Source organism: Pipistrellus hanaki (genome assembly GCF_964339955.1).
Source record: "Pipistrellus hanaki genome assembly, chromosome: 2".
NCBI lineage: Eukaryota > Metazoa > Chordata > Mammalia > Chiroptera > Vespertilionidae > Pipistrellus > Pipistrellus hanaki.
The window spans coordinates 75,146,537-75,162,356 of NC_140504.1; the positions used below are offsets into that span (position 1 = coordinate 75,146,537).

Below are 15,820 nucleotides of genomic sequence, written 5' to 3' on the forward strand. Positions count from 1 at the left end.
AGGAGGCGGCCGATCAATGGTTTGCTCTTACATTGGTGTTTTTCTCTCTCTCCCCCTCTCCCTCTAGAAATCAATAAAAAAAAAATCTTAAAAACAACATCATAGAAATCATTCTTTAATACAGAGGTTCCCAAACTTGTTTGTGCCGTAGACCCCTTGCCATGTTTTTCGGTTTTGGGTAGACCCCCTACTTACCTGATATTGATTTTTTTGTAAATTTCTAACTGTAGTGAAGTTTAGTGTTAAAATTTAATAAAAAATAATGTACCTACTTTTCTCCGGCATTCTCAAACAAAATACCACTGATTCACTATAATTTGTATGATAAACTACCAGTTTATATTTTTTAAAATATTTTCTCAGCACTTTCCTATTCAAGATTCAGGAAACGAATGAACGTATTTTTCTCACATTCATATTTATAGAGTGATGGATTGAACAAGTCGGTGCAAGTTCGCGAAGCTTTGAGACAAAAATTGGCAAGAATGTTTACTGCGCGTATGCTTGTAACAAGATGATACTGGTATATCATTATGTGCAGGTTTTTATCCTACAACTTACACAATTTTATAAACATATATAATAAATTTTTTACTTCATAGGTACTTTTATAAATAATTTATATGTTTTTATATTATAAGATAATATGATGTAAGTAAATAGGTACTATCAGTGTATGTTGAGATCCACTATCGTGGACCCCCATTTTCATTTCATGGACCCCCAAATTTTTTTTTCGCTGACGTAGACCCCTTGCAGGTTGTCATAGACCCCTGGGGGTCGATATAGACCACTTTGGGAATCACTGCTTTAATATATAATATTCAACTTGGGCCAATTTTCAAGTACAAATGCTATAAAATAAATTTGTTGAATAGAAATATGATTTTGTAGTGAGTAAAATAAAATGAAATATTTTCTTTGCTAGTGAGGTTATCAACATTTGTCTAAAGTCTAAATTCTAAAAAATAATCCAGAGGTAGTAGTATAAATATTTTAACACCTATGGACTCCTGAAAAAACAAAGTACTTTTTCTAAGAGTAGATTAGAAAGGCCTAATATTAGTATAATTTTACCCACAGCTTCTTAGTCACAAATATAATAAAGTGAATTACCTGGATGATTTGAATTTCTCAATGCTGAATCCTATTGTTGGAACTATATCTTGAGTTTGAGCCTTTAAGACAAGAAAAGACAAAGCTTAAAAATTTGCAATTATCAAAGATGAATTTTTTTTGCCTCAAGTTAAAAAAGAGCATCCAGGTTTTCCAATTCTAAAAATATGTTACTAAACAAATGGCAGGTTTTGTAATGAAATCACTGGGGATAAATTCTTTATAGAAGTTGAAGGTTTATTAATTATGAATTTTTATGACATGTTTTAATTCATATTTTGTGGCTTGCTGCAAGTTAAAATGGACTTAAAGTGGTTTGATAAGTCATGCTGAGATCACATATAGGATTTTCTAATTTTTCTATACATACTTATTGAGTTTACATACAATATGGAAAAATTGTCCTCATATCTGGATGATATATGTAGTCCCTGCTCTCATGGAATTTATAATCTAGACTAGAGGCCTGGTGCATGAAATTCATGCATGGGGGCGGGGGGGGGGTATTGTCCCTCAGTCCAGCCTGCACCCTCTCCAATCTTGGATCCCTCTCACAATCCAGGACTGCTGGCTCCAACTGCTCACCTGCCTGCCTTCCTGATTGCCCCTGCTTCTGCCTGCCAGCCTGATCACCCCAACTACTCCCATGCCAGCCTGACTGATGTCTAACTACTCCTCTGCCAGCCTGTTTGCCCCCAACTTCCCTCCTCTGCTGGCCTGGTCTCCCCTAACTGCCCTCCCCTGCAGGCTTGATTGCCTTCAACTGCCTCCCTTGCAGGCCTGGTCCCTCCCAAATCCCCTCCCCTGTTGGCCATCTTGTGTCCACATAGGGGCAGGATCTTTGACCACATGGGGGCAGCCATATTGTGTGTTGGAGTGATGGTCAATCTGCATATTACTCTTTTATTAGATAGGATAGAGGCCTGGTGCCCGGGTGGGGGCCAACTGGTTTGCCCTGAAGGGTGTCCCAGATCAGGGTGGGGGTTCCCTTGGGACGTGGGGCAGCCTGAGCGAGGGGCCTATGTTGCTTTTCAGGATGGCCACGCTCCCCCAGAAACCCTAGTGGAGGCCCTGGTATCTGGGATTTATTTACCTTCTACAATTGAAACTTTGTAGCCTAGAGCGGAGCCAAGCCTCCTGCTCGCTCCATGGTCAGCAGCTATTTCTATTGGAATTTACGTATCTTCTCTAATTGAAACTTTGCAGCCTGGAGTGGAGGCCTGGGCTGGCTAGGGTGTGCGGAAAGCTTTGCTTTTTCCATTGCTGGGGTAAACCTAGTCTCCCACTCTTTCCAACTCCATGGCTGCCGCCATTTCTGTTTAGATTTGTTTATCTTCTATAACTGAAACTTTGTAGCCTTGAGTGGAGGCTTAGGCTGGCAAGGGCAGGCGGAGAGCTTGGCTTCTTCCATTGCCGGGGAAACGCCTCCCTCCTGCTCTCTGTGGCTGCAGCCATCTTGGTTGGGTTAATTTGCATACTTGCTCTGATTGGCTGGTGGGTGTGGCTTGTGGAGTGGAATGACGGTGATTTGCATATTACTCTTTTATTAGGAAGGATAATTAGTATATAGTATTTTTCTTATGAAGTGCCTAGTATCCTTCCAAAAATATCTTTCTTTTTGTTGATAATGTTGGACAGAATTCATTTCCTGCTAAATAAATTAAGTTACAGACAAACACAATTTCGGGCAACAATTAAGTGCAATGAGGTATTTGGGGTGGGAGGCAATGGGGCAGAGGTGTTTACGAGGCATGGAAAAGGGATGCCCAGGAAAAGCTTCTCTGAGGAGGTGACATTGACCAAAGAGTGAATATCAAGAAGAGGAAAAGTTAAGTCAAGATCTTGGCAAAGAGCATTACAGTGAAATGATCCTAAGATAGAAACTTACCACTTGGAAAAAGTAGAAAGCCTTTATGTCTCAGGCATATTACGTTAGAGAAAGAGCTGTATGCAACAAAGTAAGGAAGGTATGACCTTGAAGGCCATGTTGAGGAATTCTTTGTGGAGAAGAGACTGCAGGTGGGCAAGAGTATAGCAGAAGACCCACTGATAAGTCCCACAGGCAAGTATGATAACATGCCTTACTGTATACTGGCAACTGAACACAGTGTCTCCTAACATTTCCACCATCAAAACTGTTCCTTACTTTGATTAAAAATCATCCACCTTCTGATCCAGATGTCCAGAAGTTATTCTTGACTCTATTCTTTTTTTTATATTCTCTATATAGCTATTCAATAAGCTTCATTAGTTCCATTTTATTAACTTAGGTCAGACCCTTATAATTTCTTGCTTTGAATTATTATAACAGCCTCCTAATTACTAATTGCTAATAAGCTACCTTACTTAATTTCTCTAAGCCTTAGTTTTCTCAAATTTGAAATACATTATCCTTAACTAATAGTTATCATGAAAATTAAATGCGTTAATGGATGTACTCAACAGTGTCTGGTCCATAGCAAATACTCAATGAATGTTTGCTGTTATTATAATTACTCTCACTGATTTTATTCTTGTCCCAATTTTCTCCATACTCCCATAAGCAGAACTTAAAAAAAAAAAATCCCCCTTCAGTTTATCTGATTGCTTTTATGTGAAAACAGGAAGAATAGAGAAGAAATTGTTGCCTCACATCATTAAATGGAAAGACAGAAACGGCAAAGTCACTGGAGCTCAGTCCCTTTCATGGGACCAATGTGCTAGTGAAAAGGCCTTCTCAGAGCTACCTTGGTTTTGCTTTTTGAGTATGTTTATTCAGCTAATAAGCTACCTTCTTATGAAGTGCCTCGTATTCTTCCAAAAATATCTTTCTTTTTGTTAATGATGCTGGACAGAATTCATTCCCGCTACTCAGATTCATGCCTCATACTTTCATTGCACAACAGATTTGGAATAGCCTCCTAATTTTTTATTGCTCCCAATTACCCCACTGTTTTGATCTTAAAGGTTTCGTGTACCAATCTTGTGATAAAATCATCAGCTATTATTATTAGGAAAAACATACCAATAATAAAAAAAGTGAGGAAGTTAAAAGATTTAAGATATCTCTGGAAATTGAAGCCTTGCCCAGCTTCTACACAAACTCTTTTGTTCCCAGAGAAGCTCCTTTTTAACTTGCTGTTTTACTTAATAGGGATAAAATTAATCAACTTTGTCTTCCTCCTCTCACTTCTAAAGTTTTAATGGAAGATAATTAGAAAGAAGAAACTCCAAAAATTAAGCATGATGGAACGAGGTATGTAAGCAGATGCTTCTATATTCAAGTGGGATTTATTTTTCTCTAAAGAATTTCAAAACATAGTCTCCAACATTACTCTTCCTCTGCTCTATCCAGGAACAAATGAATTTCAGTCATTCCCAAAACTGAGAGGGAATGGCACAAAGTCAACAAAGAGCATAGGCATTATTGCCTAAGAGGGACAGACCACTTAGGGCTGCGACAGCCCAGGGATAGACCAACATCAAGGAGAGAATGACATTTCTGAGAGAGACTCTATTTGGTAAGTTGCAGTAAGTCTAGTAAAAATTATATTCTTGGTGCCATTAATCATCATTGCCTGCCTAAAAATGAAAATGAAAAAAAAAATTTAGCTATCAATCTGTTTGTCTAAAACTATACTTAAGTGCCAAGCAATATTCTAAGGATTCAGTGTTAAACAATATAAGATCCATGCTCTTATGGAATTTAAATTTAAATTTATGGAGGAAATTTAGTAAAAAAGTTACCAACTGAAAATGCAAGATAATTTTAGATTATTTTAAATGCTAAGAATATAAAACTGAAAGATGTAGTAGAATGAAAGTATGATATGTTGAGAATGGAAGACAAAACAGGAATTTTAAAAGAAATGTGTTTATAGAGTGCATCTATCTCTAAGAAATGTAGCTAAGACCACATTCTTCTTCTTTTTTTTTTTAAATATATTTTATTGATTTTTTACAGAGAGGAAGGGAGAGAGATAGAGAGCTAGAAACATCGATGAGAGAGAAACATCGACCAGCTGCCTCCTGCACACTCCCTACTGGGGATGTGCCCGCAACCAAGGTACATGCCCTTGCCCGGAATCGAACCTGAGACCTTTCAGTCCGCAGACCGACGCTCTACCACTGAGCCAAACCGGCTTCGGCTAAGACCACATTCTTGAGAAGAATAATCAGGTTAAAATGTACCCCCTTTCTCCCTATTCATCAGTTTAGAAAACACCAGCAACCTCAATATATAAACAATACATCAGCATCAGGATGGCTTAATATTAAAAATCAGTTTGGGTCTAGAAGTATTTACTTATCTAGAAACTGACTTTATCCACAAAAAGTCCAATACTTTATTGTAAAGTACTGGACTACTTTACAATAAAATGAGATTTGTAATTTTTCTTTGTAGCACATTTCTGATACAGTATTGTAGATTTCTATAATTCAGTTAAGTTATTACAAATAATGTCTCTAAAACTAAACTCACAAGAGGCTCTTCCTTGGTTGAAAGGTAGAGAGGAAGCGAGTGTTGTATGTATAGCTGTGTGACAGAGATTTGGGGGTCTTTAAGAAGTCCCATTTCAAGCAACTTACTCTGCTCTCAGACTAGAGGTCAATTTTTCTGAAGAAAAGGGATAGTTGCTAGTTCCATAATTTACCAGAGATAACACTGGCTGTGTACCCAGATTTTCCTTGAGGCTCTCACTAATGTGGTGTATAAAATGGGAATATCAGAACATTTCAAGATGACATATCGGGCACATGCTGTTTCCTTCCTCTTCTATCCCAAATCTCTAGAAATGACAGAAGAAGTTATGAAAACAAATTCTCAAGTTAAAAAATAAGAGCAAGTGTCTTCAAAGGACCAATAATGTTTAGGGAAAAAGCTATTCCCATCCATATCAAAGATTATTCCTATGGCAATAACCATGTCTTGGATTAGAAATCAATATACTTTGGGAATGATAAAGGAACACACTGTAATTTCTATTTTTTTCTTAGAATATTATTTCTCTCAATTTGAGGATAGTAGACACTTGGGGTTGGTCCATTGAGGGGCTATTAACTGTGGCTCTGGTTTTAATCATTTTGTACTTATGAGACAATTTTTAAGAAAATTTCCTTGAGGCCAGTTGAGTATGGTTCTGATTTTTTTTTTTTTTTTTAAACCATACATCCAATATTCTCTCAATTCAATTCTGGACCCCATCCAATTAGATAGAATGCTATATCTTCCTCTTAAGGACTGATAAGAAATTTCTTATAATCACCTAGGTCAGAAGACAGACTCCATGTATGTTGGCTTTTTAACCTGTTCTATTCCTTACTGGGGAAGAATCTTCTTTTCCCTGTTTCCATACAGAGAAAACTCCATGACAATGAGATTCCTAGTTTCTATATCTCCCCACCCCAATTTATTTCTCTCCATGACTTCTTTGCTCAATTTGTAAAATGGAACTAAATATCCTTGGTTCGGTCTGTCTGTCTGTCTATCTCATTTGAGAGCCACATGCTTTTGCCAAGCACGCATTCTCACCTGTTCCTAGCTATGCAGTAGACCTAGAAGAACTAGATCCTTCCTTAAGGAGGAAACATTGAACGTTTAGAAGGCTAAATTTCAATTCAATTTAAGTCCTCTGGCCAGACTTAAACTTTGCCCTCCAAAATCAATCTTTTCAATAAAGTTGGTATTTTTTATTTTATTTTATTTTTTTACCTCTGCCTAATTTCAGCATGTGTATCTCAATAATTCCCAACTCAGCTGGGAAGTGCCCTTAAAACATCTATATTACCTACCAAATCCATTTTCAGCTTCTTATCCCAGCTACTTCAAACTAATTCCCACCTGAAAATATACCAGTTGTTAGTTATTTTTAAATGGCAAACTCATCTATGTAGAAATAGGGAATAATGACCAGAAGAAAAGAAATAATGGCATTTTCTTAATTCCAAAGCAATCTCCAACTAAACAGAAGTCAAACTGAAGTTGCTGCAAAAGAAAATGGAGCAAGAAGTCATTCTACCCAACCTGAAGCACTATTTGGGGGCAATGAAGTCTACCTGTAAGCACCATATTTAGGGGCAACATCCTCACTGTCTAGTCATTCAACCATTAAGAGTACTGTTTTTTGTTTTTTTTTTTAACCATACATCCAATATTCTCTCAATTCAATTCTGGACCCCATCCAATTAGATAGAATGCTATATCTTCCTCTTAAAGACTGATAAATTTCTTATACTCACCTAGGTCAGAAGACAGACTCCATGTATGTACCAGCTTCCTAATGTTTGCGCTATCTGGACAGTCCAAGTTATCTTTTCATTCAACTAATGGTTTAAGTGAAATTAATTGAGTAATAGTTTTTACCGAAGTAAAAGTATTTATAACTATAAATGTTGGCTGTCTTCCCAATATCCATTTCCTCCTTCTCCTAAACTTACAGGACCCCTATTATTTTTAAAAGCAGTAATATATGTTCTACTTAAAAGATACAGCCTTATTTACAGAAAGGAGTAGCCAGTGAGGCCTAAGAGTCATTAGTTGGAGGTCTGGGTAAGTTCTTCCAAGAAGGCTTATTCAGGAAGAAGGCCTATTCGTTTGTCCTGTCCTTTCTCCTCTTGGTGACTTAGAATACAGATAAAATAGTTAACCAAAGGGACCATGTGGAGATCTTGAGGATGAAAACCAGGCCCTAAAAATAGCAGAGCAGAAAATGGAAGGTACCATGTACCTGCCATCCCTGCCCTGGAATACCTCCTCTGCACTTGTTTAGATGACAGAAAAAGAAGGCTCTGTTTTATTTAGTCCACCATTATGTGGGTTTTCTTTATATGTAGCAGAAACTAGCTTTAACTTATGTGTCATGTGGTAAATGTGCTAGCTTTATATAGTTTTCAATTATTAAAACAATAAACTTACACACTTATTACTTAAATGACTTAGAAGTCATCTTGCTATTACTACCGATATGCACACCATACTCATGGGAAACTGCCTAATTATCCACAGAACCTGTGAAAATGATTCACCTTTCCTTTTGTTTTGCTTTTCTTATAAAGGGAGAGCCAAAAAGACAGCAAGACTAGCTGAAAGTAAACTGGACAAAAAGACATTTGAAAAATATACCAGTTTAAATAATCAAGATTTACCTATATACCTGGGAAAAATATACTGCAAACGATGGCTTACTGATACTTATTACTTTACTTTACGTAATAAGTTACCCACCCCTACTGTTAAGAGGATTTCATAACATGACAACATGAAGTTATAAGGGCAAAATGATTTTGCATTTTAACTTTCTCTAGAATAAAATACATAAAGCATCTAACGAAGACACTTACGTTTGAAGGTTTGAGCTTGTTGATGATGGTTGTTTTGCCGCTGTTATCCAGCCCAAGGCACAAGACGTGGACTTCCTTCTTCTTCAGGCCCAGCAGCCCCGAAAGTCTGTCTAGCAACCCCATAATGCGATTCAGGTATTTACAAACCAGCTGCAAGCCAGGAAAAAAGATACGTAACCCACAGGCACGTTAAGTATGGAAAATATGAGCATGTACATAAAAATTTAATAATATAAAGACACAATGATGTGAAAACCATGTCAATGTAGCTTTGCATTTAGTACACAGAGTATAAGCTGATTACCAGAAAGGAGCCTTAACTGACAATGCAGATCGGCAGCTTATAACCCCTGGCAACAGAGAATAATGCCCTTGAAATGGCTGTACATTTATCATTGTAATTTTATAATATTTAAGAAGAAATCGTGGTTAAACTCTGTATCTGTGGAGTCCACCATTTGTGATACATGAAAATATCTGCAGCCTTTTCTGGAAATGTGGAACAATGTATGGCAATGGGGTTCATGGCAGGGGTGGGGAACCTTTCTCAGCCAAGGATCATTTCAATATTTATAACATCATTCAAGGGCCATACAAAATTATCAACTTAAAAATTAGCCTGCTATATTTGGTTAAACATTTAACTAACTCACCCCAGACCAAATGATTTCTTGGACCTTATACAACCTGCAGGCCGATGTTTCCCACCCCTAATGTGTAGCCTAAGGCTGAAGCTTAGAAGTAGGAGGCAGACGAGAGAGAGAGAGAGAGAGAGAGAGAGAGAGAGAGAGAGAGAGAGAGAGAGGGAGAGAGGGAGAGAGGGAGAGAGGGAGAGAGGGAGAGAGGGAGAGAGGGAGAGAGGGAGAGAGGGAGAGAGGGAGAGAGGGAGAGAGGGAGAGAGGGAGAGAGGGAGAGAGGGAGAGAGGGAGAGAGGGAGAGAGGGAGAGAGGGAGAGAGGGAGAGAGGGAGAGAGGGAGAGAGGGAGAGAGGGAGAGAGAGGGAGAGAGAGAGAGGGAGAGAGAGAGAGAATGAACTACGGCCAACGTGGATCAGTTGGTTGGAGTGTCATACACCGAAAGGCAGTGTGTTAAATTCTGGGTCAGTGCACTTTCGGGAGGCAACTAATTGATGTTTCTCTCTCTCTCACATAGATGTTTTTTCTCTCTCCCTCTCCTTTCTAAAATCAATAGAAAACGTATCTTTGAGTGAGGATTAAAAAATATTTTTTTTTCCCCTAGCCTGTTTGGCTTAGACTCTAAGCTAGAGCATCAAAAAGGAATTCGGGTTTGAGTCCGGTTACTTACCTCGGTTCAGGCTTGATGAGGCAACCAATCGATGTGACTCTGACATCGATATTTCTCTCTGTCTCACCCCTCCCTTCCACTCTCTAAAAATCAATGGAGAAACATCCTGGGGTGAGGATTAACAACAACAAACCCCACCCATCCCACCTCTCACCCCCCCCCCCCCAAAAAAAAGGAAGGAAAAAAAGAAAGAAAAAATTGAGACTCTGGCTACATCATTTGAACCCACTGGCTAAATCTTTTTCTGAAGCCAGCTCCAATGTTTTATTTTGCAAGAATATGAAGTAATAAATATTAAATTCATGTTTTTGTTTGTTTGCTTAATTATATTCAGTTTAGGTTACACTTTCTATCATTAGAAACAAATAATTCTGATATATAGAATGTTCTCCCAAAATGTCTATACAAACCTTGAATAATTATAAAGGCAGTGTTTATTAAAATACATTTCATTTTCGCTCAGCTGGTATGGCTCAGTGGTTGAGAGCTGACCCATGAATCACTAGGTTACTGGTTCGATTCCCGGTCAGGGCACATGCCCAAGTTGTGGGCTTGATCCCCAGTAGGGGAAATGCAGGAGGCAGCCAATTAATGATGTTTCTATCTCTCTTTTCCTCTCTCTCTTCCTCTAAATAAAAACATATTAAAAAATACATTTCATTTTCAAAACTGAGCTATCAGCTGTTTAAATGTATATAAATTTTTTGGACATTTTGTGTTTATCTTAATTTTTCCAGTCCTTACATGCATCTCTGGTAAGTCAATACAAATTCATTTAGGAAGTTTATGCATAATATATACACATGTGCAAACACTCACACAATTTTATCAATCCTTAATAAATATCTGTTTTCTTAAACTGTAATGTATCTGAAGTAGCCTGTTAAAGTAGTATTTTAAGAAAGTAAATACTGATCTTAGATTTTAATCTAGCTTTCTTAAATATTGTAAAAGTTTCTTTAACTCATCCCTGACGTGTTCATTTGTTTATTAATTCATTCTTTGGGAGGGGGGGGGGAAATCCTTCCAATGTAAACCTTAAAAAAATCTCCATTAGAGCTGAAACCGGTTTGGCTCAGTGGATAGAACATCGGCCTGCGGACTGAAAGGTCCCGGGTTCGATTCCGGTCAAGGGCATGTACCTTGGTTGCTGGCACATCCCCAGTAGGGGGTGTGCAAGAGGCAGCTGATCAATGATTCTCTCTCATCGATGTTTCTAACTCTATCCTTCTCTCTTCCTCTCTGTAAAATATCAATAAAATATATTTAAAAAAATCTCCATTAGAAATCCAAACAGAAGTATTTTGAAGCCAAATAAAACGGCTGATAACATATTACTTACTACATGGTCCCTTGTTCATATCCCTCTAAGGTCCTGTCCAATTTAGATGTTAGGTTTCCAAATGAAACTTCCCAAAGGTGCTCCCTTTAGGTCCGTCACCTACCCAAACAGTATTATGTGGGTGGGAGAAGAAATACATTCCTTTGACAGCCCTCAACTGCTATGGGGACTGCTATAGCAGTAACTATAATACACCGGTGTTTCAACTATTTCCTATTACTCTCTGGACCATGATTTTTAAAGTTCTCTGAATATTAACCTCATTTATTTTATTCTCACTTTTATCTAAGGTTCCAGAAGCCTGTCACCTTGCAGCTCCTTCAGTATTTTTTATCCCACACCATCCCAGGCCAGGTCACACCTCGAAGGATCTGAGGTTCCAACAACTTAAATCCTAAAGGCTCCCAAGACAACCGCATTCGAAAGAAGCCTGCATCATCAATTTTGCTCAGGACCCTTGGGAGATCATTATGGATAGAAGTTTCAAAACGGGATTCTAATAACGTGTAGGAAAAAGAGGTGCAGTGACCCATCTGAGCATGGGGACTTATAAAAGAGCCCCAGTTGCCTTACCCAAGGAATGGGGCTGATGTCAGGTACTCCCTCTGTCCCACTTCAATTTTTTTCCTCGTGTTGGAGATTTAAATTTTTTTCAATCTATTCCTTTTCATCTCAGCTTAAGGATAAGCATTTGCAGAATCTACTTTAAGCTAGCCTTTTGATATCATAAAACAATTCACACAATTTTATTTATTTTTTATTTTTAAAATATATTTTGATTTTTTACAGAGAGGAAGGGAGAGAGATAGAGAGCTAGAAACGTCGATGAGAGAGAAACATCCATCAGCTGCCTCTTGCACACACCCTACCGGGGATGTGCCCGCAACCAATGTACATGCCCTTGACCGGAATAGAACCTGGGACCTTTCAGTCCGCAGACCGACGCTCTACCACTGAGCCAAACCGGTTTCGGCCAATTCACACAATTTTAATTGAAAGTAAATTTGCTATAATTCACTTTGTTGTTTATTGTAGTAAAACACGGATATAAAGACATACATATATAGCTTTCCATACAATTTTGAACTGATTTTAAAAAACGTGATGACTTCTCACATGATCCCGCTCTGGGCATCTACTATAAAGCATCAATAGTCAAAAGCCTGATATTTGATATTCATTTTTCATAAAACTTGGATTGTGATTTCCCATCCCCTTTTCATGGGTTATCAAACGCCCATTGCCTGTGACATACAATTTAAAAGAGCGGTCAGTTGTTCTAAAAGGTGTAATTACATTTACTGAAGTTGCTTTATAAACAATTAACATATGCTTCTATTTCTTAGTAATTATATATTTCTGTAAGGTTACTCTTGTGTGCATGATAGGAGGGGGAAAAAGATAATTCAAACTACTCAACATTTATTTATCGTGTCCTAAGTGTACAGTGAGAAATACGATTAAAGTTTTCTGCATGCTATTGGATTAGTATTTCTGAAGATGGGACCGGACATCTGCTTTTAAAAAGCTACCCAGTGTTTCTGATGTCCAGTCACCATTGAAAACTACTGGCTTTCAGGATAAATTCCAAACCATCACGCACAGCTGGTAAGCATGTTCACAAGCTGGCTCCAATCCACCTTTCCAGTTCTGCGTCTTGCTGTTTTCCTCCCTCTGCACACCAGCTAATCAAACTCTTCTGGCTGTTACCCGAGGAACAGCTTTCTAAAGGATTTTACCTGTTGCCAGAAAAGTCCTAAAGAATTAGGATTTCATTTACCACTAAGAATTTATAAGCTGCAGAGACAGTGGTCGGGCAAAGAAAACACTACGAGTTGTACTTTGTAAACTTTAAAAAATGTTTCTAGCGTGTATTGCACACTCTAGCTCAAATAGCCATTTTTTTATTCGCCTTTCAGTTTTTGATTATGAAACTTCAATTACCCTTCCCACACACCAAATGAAAACACCCAAAAGGGACAGTACTAAAACAAAACAAAACAAAACAAACAAAAAAACCCGCCACACAACAACACGAACATTTGCCCAGACCAGTTCAGCGAGTTTCCTGGGGTCCCTTAGGCTCACCGCTAAGTACACGGGTCCCCCCAGCCTCCCGCCCGTTAACGGAGCTCCGAGGGAAACCCCGGGAAGCGCATCCCCGGCGGCGCGGGGCGGGCGGGGCGGCGGGGGCTGCGAGGCCGTAGGTGGGCGGTACCTGTCGTCGAGGTCAGTCCCGCGGCCCCGGAGCCGGTGGGGGGATGGACGGCCTCGCCCGTCGTCTCCGGGACGGGAGCTGCCGCGGGCCACTCCCAGCCTTCCCCCCGCCCTCTGCCTCCGCGGAGGGAGCTGCGGTCCGGGGCAGAGCCGCCTGCACGAGCTGGGAGAGCCGCAGCCGCCCGCTCCGCGCCGGCGTCCGTCCGCGGGAGAAGCGCCGGCGTGGCGTTCCCCTGGCAACCGGAGGCGCTTCCGGCTCCGCGGCCGCGCTTCCCCCGGGTCACGGCGAGGCTGCGTCGGGAAGAGCTCGCGGAAAGGCCTCAGGAAGGCGCGCCGTCCCGTGGGGCGTCATGGGAGTTGTAGGCGCGCACAGCCTGTTGGGAAGTGTGAGGCTCCTGTGGTAACTGAGGACACTGCTTCCCCGCCCCCCGCCCCCCCACCCCCCCCACGCCCCGGTGTTGGGGGAATCTCAGCTCCCGGGGCGGGCTGTGCGGGCGGCGGGCTGTGTGGACGACGCTCTGGACGCACTGTGTCCTCTGAGGCCAGACGTGTGCGGGCCCCGCTGCCCAGAGCACCCACCCTCTTCTGGGCTCTGATAGGCCTCGGACCCTGGGTGCTGAATGTAGGTTGGGAGAGGAGATGAACTCACAGGTATTGCTCCGCCGAAGAAGAATGCCTGCATCCTGGCTTCCCAGCTGTCTGATGTGCAGAGATTTCCAGGAGGCATAATCTGTGAGGGGATTACAGTCCCCAGAATCAACCCAGCAGGTGGTCAGAAAAACATTAGTAGTCTCAGTGCTTCAGTTAGCCACCTTAATTTGCATCTGTGATTTTATAGTGACAAATGATCCTCCAATTGAAAATATTTTGACACTAAGGGCCCAATGCACGAAATTAGTGCATGGGAGGGGGATTTCCTCAGCCCAGCCTGCGCCTTCTCAAATCTGGGGTCCCTTGGGGTGATGCCAGACGGCTTGGTTTAGGCCCAGTCCCACAGGGCTTGGACATCTCAAAATCTGGGGCTGCTGGCTTCTAACCATCCACCTGCCTGCCTGCCTGATTGTCCCTAACTGCCCTCCCCTGCCAGCCTAATCTTGCCCCCAACTGCCCTTCCCTGCCACCCTGATTGCCCCTAACTGCCTCTGCCTCTGCCCCACCACCATGGCTTTGTCTGGAAGGAAGTTGGACATCCGGAAGATGGCTGGTCACCCAGTCTAATTAGCATGTTACCATTTTAATAGTATAAATAGATTATATAGAATAGGATTGCTAAATGGTGATGGGAGCCTTTTTCAGCAGGAGGAAATGCTCTTGGCAGACAAAAACACATAATCCCTATATCTGTACTGATAGCCAGCCATATGCACTATAGTACCAAACCACTTTTTTACCTCTTACACAAAATAGCTGTTGCCCTTAAAACCCCTACTCAGACCCCCCACCTTAGGGTCTGCCTTTGCAGTTCATCCAGATTAAGTTCTGATTGGTCAGTTTCTATGCCAGTCAGTGTCAAAAGCTCCGCCTCCTAGGCAGCCTTGGCAACTTGCACTTCACCCATATTTGGTTCTGATTGGTTAGTTTCAATGCCAGTCAGTATCAAAAGTTCTGCCTCCTAGGCAGCCATTGGCTCCTGGCACTTCACCCAGATTTGATTCTGTTTGGTCAGTTTCTATGCCAGTCAGAATCTCAGGGCCTTTCTCTGTGCCTGATCAAATGGCAGGGCTGATGAGCAGCCCCAGAGGAGGCACAACTGCTGGTGAAGCTGGGACAGAGGTAACAGCTGATAACAGCTGCCACGGAGGCTGGGGATTAGACCTTGCCTCTCTCTTTACAGGCCTCTCCTGAGCCTGATCCACAGCCCCCGTGGCAGTCAGTGTTGGGTGGGTCTCTGGGCTGGCACTAGCTGCATTCAGTGCGTGGTTGAGACTCAGTCGTTACAGAACCTGATTCTTTAAACAGGATGTCCGACTGCCCATTTAGTGGGGTTGGGCCTAAATGGGCAGTCGGATATCCCTCTCACAATCCAGGACTGCTGGCTCTCAACTGCTTGCCTGCCTGCCTTCCTGATTGCCCCTAACCACTTCTGCCTGACAGCCTGAGCACTCCTAACCACTCCCCTGCCAGCCTGATTGATGCCTAACTGCTCCTCCCCTGTAGGCCTGGTCACCCCTAACTGCCCTCCCCTACAGGCCTCGTCCCCCCCAAATGCTCTCCCCTGCAGACCTGGGTCCCTCCCAACTGCCCTTCCCTGTAGGCCTGGTCACCCCCAACTTCCCTCCCCTGCAGGCTTGATCACCCCCAATTGCTCTCCCATGGCTGCTGCCATTTCTGTTTGGATTTGTTTACCTTTTATAATTGAAACTTTGTAGCCTTGAGTGGATACCTAGGCCAGCAAGGGCAGGAGGAAAGCTTGGCTTCCTCTATTGCCTGGGAAACCCAAGCCTCTCTCCTTCTCTCTGTGGCTGTAGCCATCTTGGTAGGGTTTAATTGCATATTCACTTCTGATTGGTTGGTGGGTGTG

At 41.4% G+C, this 15,820-nt stretch overlaps 1 protein-coding gene across 2 annotated transcripts in view; it reads right to left on the reverse strand.

Annotated features, from left to right (window-relative positions):
• Positions 1–13,592, reverse strand: part of ARL6 (ARF like GTPase 6) — a 47,945-nt gene extending 34,353 nt beyond the window's left edge. For both annotated transcript variants that reach the window (XM_084875531.1, XM_084875530.1), the window contains exons 1-3: positions 13,301–13,592; positions 8,437–8,586; positions 1,117–1,178 (exon numbers count right to left, since the gene is read on the reverse strand). In XM_084875531.1, the coding sequence (XP_084731657.1) occupies positions 1,117–1,178; positions 8,437–8,559 (185 nt within the window). In that variant the 5' untranslated portion in view covers positions 8,560–8,586; positions 13,301–13,592. The remainder of the gene's footprint in view (positions 1–1,116; positions 1,179–8,436; positions 8,587–13,300) is intronic.
• Between the last annotated feature and the right edge of the window lie 2,228 nt (positions 13,593–15,820).